We start from the raw sequence: 17,227 nt of genomic DNA, 5'->3' as shown, positions 1-17,227 counted from the left end.
AGAATGTGAAAATGGGCTGTAATTAGGATGACCGTGTTAACCTTTTTTTCTCAAATGTACTGTTGCCTAAAGGCCTCAAAGCCTAAAACCAGTGCTTTGGATTATTGCTTTGCAATCACTATGGCTCTCCCATAGGTTTTCTCATGAGCAGAAGGGCTTTGGGTGCTGCAGGTTCCCACTGCTTAACGGGATCTTCATTCTTCTCCCCACTAAATGTTTATTGATTATCTCACTGCTCCACACTCAGCCTCCAACAACTTAATATCAGGTGACAGTCAGGAGAGTTCTCCGAGTAATTAGAGTGGAGCATTGAGGGAACAATTAGGAGCAGAGTTATTAAACTTGATTTATCCTATTCTCTCCTGAACACTTTCTTGGATATCAGAACATCACACTTTCACAATCTACCCTAGCTGAGAAATTAGTGGCTAACCTGCTGCTTATCATTGTTGCCTTGCTGCCTTGAGGCACACCCTCTTGGTTTCAGTCACTCAGCTGGAAATATTAGAGTCCATAAAGTTTATCAAGGGTTTTAATTAGATCAATCTGAAGAAGCAAAAAAAGAGGCTTACCAGCCATTATTTTATAATATACTATACTGTATTTGAACATTTCCAAGGGTTGACTTTAACTCACAGTAGCAAGAAGCTTCAAGTAATTGCTGAAACTGCTTTTGGAGTGCTAAAATCAGTTTCCATTTTGCTTAGATATTGAAATGTTACTAGATAAAGTCTGAATCATTTAGAGATTTCTGTAAATAATGGGGTTCTCTTTGAATATAATAGAGCAGCTCTTAAGTGAGATACTATATTGCTTCATCACCAGCTAGCATGGATTGCTGACCATGCCCCTTAAAAAAGTTAGGCCCTGCTATTGCCTCATTAATAGGCATTTCTTGCAGTGAGTAACCTAGGTTAGTTAGCAACTCACAGAATATTTTGACTAGTGGGTCTTTTCACTGTTCATGGTCAGTAACGAAAGATTTATGTGGGAGCTGACAACTCTTCAACCCCTACAGATGGATAGCTATAATAAAAAGAAAATAAATATTCATAATGTTGCTATTATCCTGTTTTTCTCTACTGTGACTGCTAGGATCTTAGGGCCAAAATCCATTCAACAGCATCTGCATCCAAAATTTCTTGCATCAAAATACTAGCAGAAACTACTTAAAACCAGATTTTTCAATCAGGTGGGAAACTGGGTTGGACCAAACATTGGTAACAGAGACCTTGTTCAGTGTTCAAATATAGTCCATTTGTCAAAGGTGAGAATATGGGCAGGAGGTTACTTGACTTGATTTTCAGAACTCTTTCCTCACTGTTGAGAGCAAACAGTAAACACAATAATTGGAAGAAGATAATGCTCTTTGTTTCTGAAACAGATATGGATCCTTTCATCCATGCTAATCCACATTTCAGTTCTTGGAAATAAAATTTCTGAAAATCTGGTAATTCACAAAGTCATCTCTTTAGACAGGGATTTGATAGCTGCCAGTGGCTTAAGGGTAGAATTTTTGAAGGCAAGACTTCTGGTTTTGAATATCCTTGTGCACTGAATGAATGTTATCTGTGTGTTTATCTTTCCTTGGAGGAAATACATTAGTTTTTTATTGAAAATAAGGACGTAAGAGTCAAAATATAATTATTCAACCTGCAGTCATTTAAATAAGAATAATATAAACATTTCTGGGTTTAGAGTTTCTTAAATAAACTCCAATTTTTTTCTTACAGTTGTGATTAATTTCAGCTTAGATATTGTAAATTCCTGAACAAGACTTCAAATAATGGTGCTGTACCTTCAAAATATACCACTATTGAAGTAACTGGTTGCCTTTTCTCTTTAGGAATGTAAGAAGAAGACTTATGCCAGTCCACAGATAACAGTCTTACAGGACTAGGCAGTCCTTTGCTCTAGATTGCTACTTTGTAGAAAATTTCTCTATCATAATGCTTTTTGAAGCACCTCTGATCCTTAAAGAGGTCTGAAACTTCTTCAGATTAGTTGAGTTTTCAGCACTCTCCAAATTTTTATCAGCATTTTATATATACTGTTCTTCATACTCATCCACAGGATAGCACATCTCCATGTACCACAGTCCAGGACAAGTACTGAGTACAAATTATGCAGAGCATTCGTAGAATTCAAGCAGAAAATATACCCATACATTTTGAAAAAAATGTGTAAATTTGGAAAAAAGAGCTCAGTCTTGCAACTGTGCAGCCTTTTCTTCTGTATTTTAGAATCTATCAGGAAATATACTATGTGTAAAAGAATGTTTATAACCACCGATTATAATTTCTTTCTAAAAAGGCAATTAACAGCTGTAAGTAAAATGTAACATGTAACAAATTATGAAATCAAATTATTAATACTCCGGTCTATACATGTATTGATTTATCCCAGTAGCAAGGAGTAGCATCCAACCAGGTTCTGTATTAATTAGTCCTACGTGCTATTTTTCACCTATTGGATTAATCTGAATTGATTAAAGCATGTTTTGTTAACTCTAAGCCAGAGAGAAATGTTTAAAAAATATACATACTATTTTGCATATTGGGAAACTAATGGTATAATAGTGAAAGCACTATAAAATAAATTGTACTTGATGCACTAACAGAGAATATGAGATTATCTATTCTACTGAAATTTCTGAACAGTGCAGAATATTTAAATAAATGCTTCTGTGTTTATTCCCTTTCATTGTGAATTCCTTTCTTTAATGTTTATTTTAAATTAAGTTTTGTGACTATTCTGTGTTCTTTAAAGAGATTATTTCCTTTGTGTTTAGATCCGGTATTTGTAAATATAGTACTTGTAGCATAGTGTATGTCCCTGCTTGATCAAAAAATAATTTTATGTTATAAATATATTTGTACACAGTCAATATACTAAAAACTGGGGGGGGGTTCTGAGTTGGTAATATTTTCGTAGAGAATTTATAAAACCTTAGTATGCAATGGTCCAAATCTACTACACAGTCAGTCTGTTTTCCACTTTGTTTAATAGCCTATGGCATAAACTGAAGTTAATTATTTGGGCTGACAAGTAACTCTGTTTTCTGTCTGCTTGCAGAGTCTCTCTGAGGCAGCGATGGAGCTGAGAAGAAGAGATCGATTTCTGCGTCAGCAAAATAGACTTCTTACCCAGCTGGAGCAGGACAAGCGTCGGCTGAGCGAGAGCATCCGTGATGCAGAGAGTGCCCTCTGCACGGCAGCGAAGTGAGCACTGGGACCTTGGGGAGATCACTTAAAACGGACAAAAGATCAATTCTTACTTTCATGCACAGGGTTTTAGCCTTAGCTAATGTAATGCTAGAAAACAAAAGTACATCTGTCTCTCTTTGAAATTCAGTGATAGACTTCGAAAAAGAAAACTGTTAGTTCAAGATACTGCATGTTACATTTTCTGTAGTTATCCCACAATAGTGCTAGAAATTCTTGGTCCAAAATACATAAGTATTTTGTCTGCCAATTACCTTACTGATTTGACAACATCTCTTTGGTAGATCCCTCACATTCTGTTTGTTTAAGGAATGTTTATTTGTTCTAAAGGGGCTGAAACCCATTTTGGAGCTAGGCTTATCTGTGGAATAGTATAGATATTTCTTGTGATTTCACAGAATTTTGGATTTAGATGTAAACCCCATGCCTTTTTATACTATAACTTGAAGAGTGGAAGGAAATGTTCAGGGACCGTTTTTGAAAGTATTGGTAGTCAAAAGCTGTTCCATTGTCTTGAATGAGATTATTAATAACCTCTTAGAGTTATATAGTCAGATAAAATTGAAAATCCTTTCAGACTTTGTTATCTATTACTGTTACAGTAGTATGCACTCTGAATACTGTTGGTCCATGGCCAAGATTTTTAAAAAGTTCAATTTAAAATTAAAATTTCTCTTTATATGTGGGGTAGACTTGACCTCTGAAGAACAATAGCTTAGAAGCTTTAAGGGGCTTATGCACCAGCAAAATAATGTAATTAATACAGTTATCAGTGATATGTTTAACAAGCTAATTAAAATGACAAATATTATTTAGTATAAGTGTATCAAAGCAGATTATGACCCAAAGAAGGATTTGTTATTAAAAGCCTTCTCCTTTTCACCCTGCCCCAATCTATTTTATGCACTCCAGTAAGAATCATTCCCTATAGCCATTCTTATATTCAGAAAAGGTTTTTTTAAGGTGAAAACTTCCAAACCAGTCATTGTTCTACCATAACAACATTATGTTATGTTCTAACATAAACTGTTCTACTTGCTCTTTAGAGCAAGCGCAAGTGTCTTTTTCTTCCTTTGGAAGACGTAATCAAAGTAGATAAATAGACTTTGGTCTTATCCAGAAACTCTTATTTTAATATCAATTCCATTACCTCAGTGATTGTAGGCAATGCATGGGTGTCTTTCAGTTTCTTTCCTAAACTTTTGTACTGGTGTAAAAGACAGCAAGATATCTAGCTTGTTCTGAGAATGGCTTTCTTGGTTTTCTTTTAGTGGTAGCTAGCAGTTCTTTACACTTTCCTCCCGAGTAAGAAGCAATATTAATAAAAGTGTCTGAAACAGTGAACCTGACAAAAATACAGTAGTCTTTGGTAATTTCTCTGTGTTGTGGTCTAACCCCGGCCAGCAACCAAGTACCCTGTTAATCTAGTCCAAAGAAAGGTGGGATCCTGAGAATAGAAAAGTCTATGTGGCTTTATTAGGAATGTAAAAGCCAATTCTACTCTTCTGGCCACCTTCCTCTATTCTCTGTTAAGATAGTATGAATCAAGAAATGAGAAAGCAGTCATCACTCCATGGGGAAGAATGCCATGATTTTGACTGAGGAAAAAGAGGCTGAGGGAAGACCTTATTGCTCTCCATAGCTACGTGAAAGGAGGTTGTAGTGACCTGGGACTTGGGCTGTTCTCCCAAGTAACAAGTGATAGGACAAGAGGAAATGGCCTCAGGTAGTGCCAAGAGAGGTTTATATTGGATATTAGGAAAATATTCTCTCCTGAAAATGTTGTCAAGCATTGGAACAGGCTACCCAGGGAAGTTGTAGAGTCTGGAGGTATTTAAAAGATGTGGCCCTTTGAGACACGGTTTAGTGGAGGACTGGGCAGTGCTGGGGTAATGGTTGGACTCAGTGATCTTAAGGGTCTTTTCCAAGCTAAATCATACTGATTCTATGGATTCTGGTATTGTAAAAGCTCAAACAAAACATACACATAGTTGGCAAAATAAGACAGTCGCAGAATATTGAGGTGTATTAGCTTTTCTGGCATGGATTCTATTTGACTTCCTATGGTCATGCTCTCTTTTCTCCTTAGTCATATGGTATTATGCAACTTCAATTCTATTTCTGTCAATCATGAGTTGAGGCCAAGGTTTTTCATGACAGCATAGCTGATGAGAGCTGTCTTTCTTACTGAAGCCTCTACAAAAGGGCATTAGAGAATTGTTTCATTCTCCAAACCTCCCTATTGTAGGAGTAGGATATTTGGCTGGACTTTTGGAAATGTAAGAGAATGTATTCTCTTCCTGATAGAAGACTCCTTTCAACATGCCTTTCACATCTAAAACTCTCCAGTAAAATGATAGTTGTTCCTGAATATGTCCGTAATAACAGCTAGTTTGATACTTCACAACAGAAGCAAATTTCATATGGAAATATTCCAAACAGTGGTACATGAACTATTTTTTAAGGTTTGCATTGGGGATATACAAAGGAGAGACAAAAACCTAATACTTTGAGTTATCAACAATTTTGAAAAGACATGATAGTTAAAAAGTAGCAGAAAATTAATTGCTAATGCAGGTGAGTTTCAGTTCTATGATCTACTTCTTTTTCTTTTTAATCTTGTAATAGAGACAGAGAATTGATCATTAGTCACATGAAAGCTGTGGAAGACACTCTTCATAAGGTAAGAATTTAAAATGATTCCTCTGATTTGTATTTCTAAACATATCAAAGTTTTACCACTGCTTTTGCTTAGGGAAGGAAAGGAGTAGAAGTTGTAAGGTGGCTTCCTTTTCTTAGAGTGTATTTCCACTTTCAACTTCTTTTGTCCTAAAAAACTGCTCATTTTTAGTGAAATAAAATACAATTTTGTAGTACACGAACTTCTTATTTCTTATTACAAAACTTACTACCAAATCCACCTTTCCTCCCCTAATTACTTAGAGCACTATTTCTGGTTACCAAGTGAAGAGAACTGAACATCCAAACAGCTGACAATTTCTATGGAGCTAAGTCTGTGCCCTGTAAGCCAGAGGTCACTTGGTGATGTCACATGCATGGCGGCCATAAAACATATGGCTTTGTGCATGCTACTTTAGTCTTTGATACGTGGTAAAACATAAGGAAAAGACAGTAAGATGTAACCTGTAGTCAGAAACTTTAATGATATTTTTAGAGCATTTTTAAAATTGATTAATAATCTTAAGTATTCTCTTTGACTTGCACAGTTTTGCCCTGGTATAGCATTATTTGAAAGTCTAACAAAGCTTATATATTAATTATTTAGGCAAAAGGACTGTTTTTAACTGTAGCTCTAGTTGTTGATTGTTTTGTAACTGTTGTTAGTCTAGAGCAACTCAAAGCAAAATAAGTATTTTTATTACCTTGGAGTGTTAATTTCCCTTATCACATCTTGAATTCACAGCAGCGTGGGAATCTATTCTTCATTTTTGTTTCTGTGTTCACCAAAACTAATTTAATTTTCAGATCTTTTTTCAAGTCTTTCTTTCCCTTAATATTCAAGAAAGTGACAGAACCTAAAACTGTGTGTTTTAGCTGCAGCAAACTGTGCTGGTAGAGACTCTTACTTTTTGCCCCCACCTTTTTCCTACTGACGTCTTTTAAGCTTAAAAACTCATATAATGCAGAAAGTATTGTGTTTTGCAGTAAGAGATACATGTCCTTGGCATTCAGAATTTATTGTCCTGGATTGCAAGGTAGCATTTTGGTTTTGAAAGCAATGCCATTATGTGCACAAGGATTGAAGTGTTTGGGGAAAGGCAGTAGAGAAGGCCATATGCTTAGTACTGATTAACCTGATGCAGTGAATTGATTGAGAAACAGCCATCTTTCTTCTGAAAATTTTAGTTACCATATTGCTTCTTAATTCTTGATATACATAGTTGTTAGGCCCATGTAGCACGTTAGTGAGTAGCAAAATAATGTATTTTTTCTGGTTTGTCAACCTAAAGAATGATGAAAACATAAGAATTAGAAATGTCAGGATGCTCCTTCCAGCAGGAACTAAAGAAATTGATTGTAAATAATTCAAAAATTGCCATACTATTTCTCCTAGAAGAACAAAGGGAAATTATTGATTTTGTTTGGGAAGTATCTAAAATGTAAACCCTATATCATAATGGTAACTAATTACCTAGCATTAGTGAACATGGCTTGTGCGTAAACTATAAAGTTTACACTGTTGTTCTTAAAGGGTTTCTCACACAGTAAAAAATCAGAACATGAAGAAATGGATTACTTACTAGTAAAGGAACCATAAGCCTTTCTTTCTCCACTAGAAATTCTGGGATTTACTTTTGTTTTAAGAAAGAAATCAAAAGAAAATGGGTAAAGTTCAGAATCAAGTGAAGTTGGACAAGTACTACTATTAACTGCAGCTTTACTTACAGGAGTTTAAAATTGAAGGTTTTGATATTTCTGTGTTGAGGTATTCATGAGCAAATATCCACAAAATTCCACTGTATCACTTCAGGATCTATATTATTAATTCATAATGCTAAATTTTTACCTATAGATCTCAGAGGGATTTTACAGACATCCTTAGTAATCTTAGTTAGATGCAGGATAAGACAGTATACTCTGATCCATTAAAGTAGCCTCATTCCTCTCCATATTCTATCCCTACAAGAATTCCAGAAGTCAGCAATGTAGGTACTAGATCATCTGCCTTTGGGTTTATGGGGGTGTAACATTCTGCAAACAAAAGTAAGAGAAATCAGAGCCAAGGGAATCGATCTCTGTGCGTGCTTCTAATATGCCATGAGAGCAGGGATAATTTACACCACTTTCTGCCCTGCACTGTGACTGGATTGAATATCTAGTATCATACATTTGACTTTGCCAAAAAGTGCTTGGGCATGCTTGTGCCCAGAATGATTATTTCCAGACCACTGTGGAGCGACCTTTTTAATCTTCATGAATATTTGTGAAGCATAACTGTTGAAGAACTTTCGCACTGGATATGCTAAGAGAGAAAATATTTTTAGCAATTAGTTTCATGTCCTTCATAAATTACAAGATGTTCTTTAGAAGGTTATTTTTTGTCTTACCCTGGGTCTTGTCACATTAACTATCTTTATCGTACTCCTGGAGCTGAATTATTTCCACAAAAGTTCCTGATGAAATAAGAGATCTTTCTTTATCTTATACCATCTAAATATTATGGACAAATACCTAAATGCAAAGTGAATGTTTAAACAAATTTAAAAAATCAAAGCAGAATATTACCAAGGACAAACAGAGACCTCAAGAGGATTATGATTTGCTTCAGTTTTATTCTCAAAATACTGAAGATGACCAAAAGATAATAGCAAAATGACAATAGAAATGAATAAAATTTTACTGAAAGAGTGGTGAAAGGAAATTCCATCTACTTGAAGTTCAAACATAAAAAGTTTTCTTAAAATGTCTTCTAATAAAAAGAAAAATCATTTAGGAACATGTCTTATTTTAAAATCCATGGGCAGTCCTTTTTTTCATCTATGAAAAATAAGTTATTTCTTGAAACACTTTCCCCTCAAAAAGTCGAGGTTATTTTTGGTATAAAATAAACTCTTGTTATGCTTGCTGATAAACTATTCCATTATTGATTTCTTCTTTATTTCTTAATATTCTGGTTGTATAAACAGTGGAAGAGACATTAAATATATTCATTTTATTACTAGATTCTTTGACGTGTATTTAGTCATCTATTAGTTATGGTAATAATGCCAAGGTTATGGGTTCAATCCCTGTATGGGCCAGTCATTTGAGAATGGACTTAATGATCTTCATGGGTCCCTTCCAGCTCAGAATATTCTGTGATTCTGTGATCCTGTAATCTCATCAGATGAAGAAATAATTTTACACTATCTCTGCTAAAATATTCAGCATTCCCCTTGTATTTCTTCTCATTTTGAGTGCTTTTTTTGGGTTAGCCTTGGCCAGCAGTCAGACGCCCACCCAGATGCTCTCTCAGTCCTCCTCAAGAAGACAGGAGGACAAAACAGGATGAGAAAGCTCATGTGCTGAGGTCTAGATAAGAGGCATTGCATGGTAGTTATCATCACAGGTAAAACAGCTGACTCGGGGAAACTATTTTAATTTATTTTTTGAAGTAGATTTAGAGAGATAGAAACAATTTAAAAATTAGCATTACCCTGCCTTTTAATCTCAGCTTCACTTGTGACTGCTCTTCTCACGCCGTTAGGCACAGGGGTTTGCAGTCAGTCCACACCAGCTCCTCTCTGCTGCTCCTACCACCTCATGCTGTTTCCCTGCACCACTGTGGACTCTCCATGTGGGCAGCCATCTTTCAAGAATATCTGCTTCAGCGTGGACTCTCCATGGACTTTAATTCCTTCGGGAATTATCCAGGAAGGATTTCCTGGACCTGCTCTGGAATGGGACCCTTCATGGAATATGGTGCGGATATGCCCCAGCATAGTCCTCTCTCTGTGAGGAGAGGAAATGAGGAAATACCTATTCCAGTGCCTTAAGCATTTCTGCCTCACTTCTTTTCTGACTTAGATATTCAGTATTTTTTTTCCCTCCTTCTCTCCCTGTGTGATGGGTTTTTCTCATTCTTAAATTCATTTTCACAGAGGGGCTGCCAGCAGGGCTGTGGGGCTTAGCTGTGACCTGTGGTAGGTCTGGAACCAGAGGTGTCTGGAACCAACTTTGTCCTGCACTCATCTGTCCTCACAGAGGCTGCACCTGGTACACTGCTATAGCTGCCTCCTTTTTAGCCTGCCTAAATCCCTGTTCTCTCTATTTAGCCTGTGCTACACACGACCATGAGAAGTCATTCTAGAAAGCCAGCCTTCAAAGTGACAGATAACTGTTTGTTTCTCCTTGTACTCTTAACTATCAAAATCTTGACAAGCTGAGTCTATCACAGTTTTTAGCCTGTCCTGGCTGCTTAGGATTTGGCTGTTTTAGCAGATTAATAAAATACAATGTGCTCACTATTTTTCCCAATACCAGTTAGCAACCTAGTTATTCTGACACTTTGGGACTTGCCAGGGATCAAAGCAGCTATCCAGTGTGCTCCTTTCCTTCTGGCACTTGGTCAGAAGAATTATTCTTTGTCCACTTCTGTAGTGCACTTCATTTCTGCTGATTGAAAGGTTCATATGCTAGCTAGCAGAACAACTGCCATGCAGACCTGTCAGCAGTCATGCCTTGAAATCCATCCACTGTTGTGTTTCATTGCTGTGCTGCCACCCTTCTTGTGTCCTCTGAAATGCCCCTAAACTCTTTACAAGGTCTGGGTCCCATGACTCTATCGGTTGAAAAAAAAAAGAACACTGTATCATCCATCCCATAATATATTTTTTAAAAATACAAAGAAACAACTATCTTTCTTTATCTAATTTAATGGTTTGGGTTTTTATAATACTGCACCTATAATACAGTTTTATAGTACAGTTGGAGATGGGGTGGGACCATTGAATACTTGAGAATTAGTAATGTTGTAGCACTAGATTGTTATTTCTGATGTGGTCCATAATAATCAAATGCATTTCCTTATGATGACAGTTTTATGGCCTGCAAGGAATTAATTTACAATAGGTTAAAGTCCATATACAAGTGACTACATCGGAAAAAAACACACAATTGTAAGTGGCAATAATTGTTAGTTGCAGCAATGAGACCACAAGTTGATCAGGTCCTGGAAGAAGAGATCAGTTATGAGACTTAAGTTAGTTGTCTCTGTCAGACTCCAGTAGATATGACCTAATACATTCAGGTATACAGATCAGCCACATTTCTCTCAGTTAACTGGGATCTATAGTCCATCATATTCTTTTGTTATCTTAATAATGATTTAAAAGCCCTCATTTTAGAGACCTCAACTTAATTTTTTTTTTTTTGTCTAACCTAATGAAACTCTCAAGGTGGTTTTTCTGTGTGTTAGACACGTTAATATTAAGTGTGAAGCCTGCTTTATGTGTGTGCTCAAAGTCTGTCCATCACTGTGGTCCTGGGTTGTTCTCAACTGGCCCTATCACAAGCCTATTGAAACACTGAGTAAGTGTACATGCAAAAAAATCACCAAGAAAACCCAATTAGATTGTTAAAATTCTAAATAACTTCTGTAAGAAGTTTGCAGTAGGAAACCAGCTATTATTCTCTATGGCAATAAAAAAATGGAGTAAAAATATTACTTTTTCTCCTCCTCCATCTCAAATGAGTGCTTCTTAATTTCAGTGTTTGATGAATGACTTTTGTTTCCCCTCCTAGCAATCTGACTTTCTTGATCCGTGTTCCTAAAGATCAGTTGTGCAGGACATACAGGTGTTAGCACAGCTGGCTTGCTGATGACAACTCTGTCCATATAGCTGTCTAGTGTGTCATCACTCATATTGTTCAGTGTCATTCTGACCTAGCCAAGCTAAAAATGGTACTCCAGCTCAAGAGGGATTTAAAAACCTTCACAAAGTAAAGATAAGACATTGCCGAATGTCATACCCATGTGCTTAACTGTTTTCAGTTTGGACGTATCTAAGTAACTAATTTCAGGATGTATTTGTCTTTATCTTTTGGTTTTCTTTGTTGATTTTAGGGTGTTTTTTGATTTTATTTTGGGGTTTTTTTTTTGTTTGTTTGTTTGTTTTGGTTGATTGAGGTGGGGTTTTTGGATTTTTTTTTTTTTTTTGAAGGCTGAATACTTGTATATAGTTTGCCTTCAGTAAGGAGAAATCCTTGTTTGGAGAATTGCGGAATTATTGAATACATTAGCTGTTATTTTCTCCCGACATAGGTTCATTTTCAGCCCAAGGTAACTGAAATCTTTTCATAGGGGATGTATTATAGTGTACATCTTGCAGCTATAGAGAAGCTTAGGTGCCATGGTCAACATTTGCAAAAAACCAACTTTGGATCAAATTAATATCTTATTCAACAGACCATGTAGTGTGTGTATGATGTAGTAATATGAGAAAGCTTGAATTAATCTTATAGGTAAGTCTGAGATGGTAGTCTGCTCTGAAAATTAATTTCCATAATCTTGACTAGTCCTGAAGGGGGGGAAAAAAAAAGTAAAAAAATAACCAGCCAAGCACACCCAAAACATCAGTTTTAAGAGATATAACTCCTTTACACAAACACTGTTACTCACTAATTAATGCTCTCTTAGAAAGCACCTGTGAAATGCCTTGTTTTGTAATTAAATACAAATTTGTACGGCAGTAATCAGAAAGGATAGTCACTGAATCAGTATGCTAATACAGAGATTTTCAGTAGTTATTCTATTGAGGTAAATATTCAGTAAAACTAATTGCGATAATGTATGGCCACCTACACTACGGTATGTCAAAATGCTATTTAAGCCTCCACTATCATCACAAGTCAGACCCTTGGATTTGAGGACATATTTCTTTCATGAATGAATGTGATCTGATGGCTTTTAATGATGACTCGAACCTAACTGTGATGGCCAGGTAACAAGTATCCATTAAAGTGTTTCCCTTTCTGTCCTATAAGACACTTTTATCTGAGGAAATCACATTGTGATTTGGTGTAGTTTGGTTTTTATCCTTCTCATGAAAAAATAGAAAGGTTTGATGGGGTGTTTTTGCAGTTGAATTGACAAATTTGGTTCCAAATACCATTCCCCACCTCACTGTCTCTCTAATTGTATCTATAATTTTCCAGTTTTTAGGTGCTTGATTTAAAGGTACCCAGTCTTGGGTATCTTTAAAGATACACCGTCTTGTCACACACTTGTCACAGAGTGGTCCTTGGTTGCTGAAACATCCTGATGGAAAATATTGTATCTGAAATTATATAGGCCCTCATTCAGTAAGATGAATATACACTTTTTGTAGTAATTTCCTTACTTTCAGAGCAGACTCAGACTGGTATTAAGAGCAACCAATATTGACAGATTCACCCTATGATCTGACAGGGTGCTGTGGGAGGTACTTCTTTGGATATTACTTGTGCCAAATCCTGCAGCAAATAATTTGGGGTCTGTATTCCCTTAAATGGATAACACTTAGATTGATCATTGTTTTCTAGACAGCCCAAAGTATATGAATGTATCATGAGGAAAATAATCTGTATCAGCAACTTACTTGAAGAACTACTGTTACCAAGACTGTTCAATATATTGTTGGTGGAACTTCTTTCATATATTCATTTGTATATTTGTATATTTAATATAGAGTAAGAAAACTTTAGCAATTCATATTAAATATGAAAAAATAGGAAGTTTAATTAAACCTTCATGAACGTTTAATTCTGTCCAACAATGTATAAAATATTATTCTTCTTAGTTCTATGATCACTTGTATAACACTATAACAAAGACTTGCCCATTCAAAGCAGTTACTATGTAACTTACTTCTGTTAAAATGCTTCCCATGGGAAAGGACTGTGTCCGGTAAGTGAGCATGTTTTAAACCTGTGTTAATATGGCCCCCACTCTACATGCTGCCCTGGAGGTACAGACACTGCACAGCTAAATCAGCCAGATACTTGCAAGACTGTGGTTAAGACTAAGATTTGCATTCAAACTGCTTTCTTCTACTGAAAAAAGTTCTAAACTCATTTTCGTCTCTTGTATGTCACATGCAGAACACATAGCAGTGTGGTAGAAATCATTTTGCTTGTACTCTTTTAGAATGATTTCTGTATTTGCAGTTCCTGTTATATCAGCAATATGGTGATCTCAGACAAAGAGATTAAATCACTCTTTTCCATGCACTTATCCCCAAATCACTGTAGATCTTGTTCTACTCTTTAAAGTGCAGATGATATGCTATTTAAAAAGTAGTAGGAAATTAAAGAAAAATAAGCTCAAAAGTATTTTTTTAATGTAGCATTGGTGAACTTTGAACTTATAAAATATTCTCGTATATAGCTTACATTGTGAAGTTTATATCCATAAATAATTTTATTTTATTTCCACCATAAGAAAGCATTGAATTAGGAACAAAATAAAAACTAAAATCTCAGGTTTGTTGTACCAGTCAGATAGCAACTGGGAAAAAACATTAGGACGGGCTGAGCACATTCTAATACCATTTACGACTTCCTAGCATTTAGTACCATGTCTCTATTGGCATAACTGGATACCACATCAAACTGCATAGAAAAACCAAAGGAAGCACCAGAGTGGACTGTAGACCAAACTACTATTATCTTGAGCAACAGAAAATTTTAAAGTTTGTTTTTGGACATGTAGAATTAGCCCATCAAATTCTACACCTTGGTTCAGTCAATAACGTAACTTCAGTTTATTATTCAGTTTCAGCTTTGATCTGAATTAATGAGTACATTATTGATTTTAAATTGAGTGGCTATAGTGTTGTCTTCTTTGTTGCTCTCCTAATTAATTAAAAAGTTAAACACTGTCATAAGTCACTCTTCTCCTTTATTTTAAAATACTATGAGTATTGTAGTAGAGTGTGGATTTGTGATTTTCCTGTTTTCATATAGTATTTATATATGTCTAAACTGAAAAATGTAATCATATTTAGAAGCATGCTGTCATGATACTTAACTATACTCTGTATAAAATCACTCTTGAAACTTTTCACAATCTCAGCTAAAATTATGTTTACCAAAATCAGAAATGGCCAAAACCTTCACTAACAATGGATAAATATAAATTTATATAATTTTAGAATATAGGCAAATGCAACTGGTTTTAGACATTTTTAATCATTGCAATAAGCCCAATTAGCTGATTAGGTGCTTTAGATATTAACATAAAGCTCTCTACTCTCAGGAGACCTCTCAGACAAAATGGCCTTGCTTTAGATTTCATATGTAAGAAAAAAAAAAGGCATTAAATACAAAAAAGCTCTGAAAATTGCATTTTAAAGCTTAGCTGCTTAGGATGGTTCTTTTGCTTGTTGAGCTTCCAAAAATACCCTCTTTCAAAAAATAAATTAAATTACCCATTTTATCTTTGCCTCATGGTTCTGTAATGTAAGTTTGTATGTGAGTACTGTTTTTACTTCATTAGAGAATGAGGAAATAAATACAGTTTTCCAACTCCTGTTGTTTTGTTTCTGGATCTCAAAAAGCCAACAGACAGAAGTTATTAAATTAGTTCTTTACTAAGATTTCATACAGATCTGGTCTTTCCAACATGAGTCCATGCAGGCATGACCATTACAGCTTTCCAGTCCTTGAATAGGTAGGCAGCTTGGAATGTTTTCACTTCTAGTGAAACAATATAGTGATATTTGTACAGCATACACCCAGTCTTTTGTTCTTACAATTTTCCCTGAACCCTCATGAGTATTTTTCAAAAGGAAAAGTCTATATTAATTTTCAGTTTCTCAGTATGCATACTGATAATGAGATGTACTCTCTACAATCTAAGTATTTACAAACACAAAAAAGTATTTTGTTTGTTTTTTAGTTGTGAATCCTCCTATCAAAAATCATACTCTTTAAGAAGCTAATACTTACTTTTCTGATGCAGTGGTATTAATGGCATTTGTATACCACAATGCAGCCATTTTAAAAATGGGGTTTATATTTTATTGTTCAGTGAGTGTGAGACCCCAATACTGAAATATAGAGGTTGAAACTAATAGGGTTAAAAGGACTTCTACTGTCTGTATTGTGTATATATTATACCTACATTGCTTATACATTGTTTTTTTCCCCCTAGTATTAGCAATCTGCTTTTGTACTTTGACATAGGGATTTCCCTTGTGAATTTTGTCACAGAAAAAAGAGAATCATCAATATCGCAGTTAAACTTGACTTTCAAAGCTAATAGTATCTCATTTGGGGGCTGAAATTTAATAAATTTTCTTTGATTCTGTTTGAGTTTTTAAACATCAAACAATGAATTGGCCAGGGTGCAGTAAAATATTTAGATCTATTGACTACGGTTCAGAAGGGTAGAAGGCAAAACACTGGTGGTTTGATGTTGATAAATTCTTAGTACCTTAATCCACATTAATGTTTTCTTTTATCTGTGTGCATACTGGCAGCAAAGACACTGAAAAGTTGCTGTGCATATAAGCTATAAAAATGTAAATCAAGTGTGTGCATGTGTGTGTGCGTGCATGCATGTGTGTGTATTTAAAGCAATGTATTTTGTTATATTCAGCAAGGTTAACATCTGACCAGAATTACACATGCTGACAGAACACTCTAGAGAGTATGTTTGTTCCACAGGACTGTGTATCCTGAACCTAGAGCACTATGTGTGCAAAAAATGTGTAGAGGACCTTTCCTGTTATAAAAATTGCATCATAGTGCATATGTTTGGCAGCCACAGGTATTGACAGGAATTCTTTAGGTCAACTTGGGAAATGTAGGGCTCCCTATTCCCACAGAACAGAGGAACGAATAAAATAAAATCTCTTCTTCTTTGTATCAGTAGATTTGCACATGCTTCTTTCAATCAGAGCAGATTTCAAACGCTCTGCTATTATTTGAAATCTGTTCACTCATAATCAACATTTTACAAGTATCTAATTTTGTAAGTGGTTACAGAAAAGTAATCTGGGATTTAAAATGAATAGATTTACGTTTTAATTCATGTTCAGTGCATTCTTGTGGGCAAGGCAGCCTCTAAAAATTCCTGAAATTTATTAAAATAGTACTTATTAAATGGTATATCTATTGATTTATATGTAATTAGAATATACCCAGTATATGTTTTAGCATATATGCAGTGTTTTAGTATTAGACTGTGTATTAGGTCATTAGAACAGTAAATTTTTTTCGCAGTACTCACTATTGCTACTGAACAGATGCAGCGTATGGCAAATGAATGGATTTAATCTATTCGTTTGTACTAACATATATTTGTACGTCTGTCTATCCATCTGTATTAGAATATAATCTGACTGCTGGGGTCTCCTGGAGGCGGACATTGAAAATGTTGTATTAAATAGAATGAAAAATGGGTGTGTGGCACGCTGTGCCGTGGGCACGCGTGTGCTGTGGCGGCGGCAGGTGCGCGGCCTGTCGCCGCTGCCCGCCGCTCGCCCGGCACGCTGCCGCGGCCCCGCGCGCTCCGGCCC

General features: G+C 35.6%; 1 protein-coding gene across 1 annotated transcript in view; it reads left to right on the top strand.

Moving 5' to 3' along the window:
* Positions 1-17,227, top strand: part of CCDC171 (coiled-coil domain containing 171) — a 142,412-nt gene that overhangs the window by 88,915 nt on the left and 36,270 nt on the right. The window contains 2 exon segments of the mRNA XM_041485557.1: positions 3,076-3,221; positions 5,853-5,907. Coding sequence (XP_041341491.1) covers positions 3,076-3,221; positions 5,853-5,907 — 201 coding nt within the window.

The sequence above is a fragment of the Pyrgilauda ruficollis genome, unplaced genomic scaffold (genome assembly GCF_017590135.1).
Source record: "Pyrgilauda ruficollis isolate IOZ18807 unplaced genomic scaffold, ASM1759013v1 scaffold71, whole genome shotgun sequence".
NCBI lineage: Eukaryota > Metazoa > Chordata > Aves > Passeriformes > Passeridae > Pyrgilauda > Pyrgilauda ruficollis.
The sequence above is the reverse complement of the archived record's forward strand: the minus strand, read 5'-3'. Positions and strand labels throughout refer to the sequence as shown.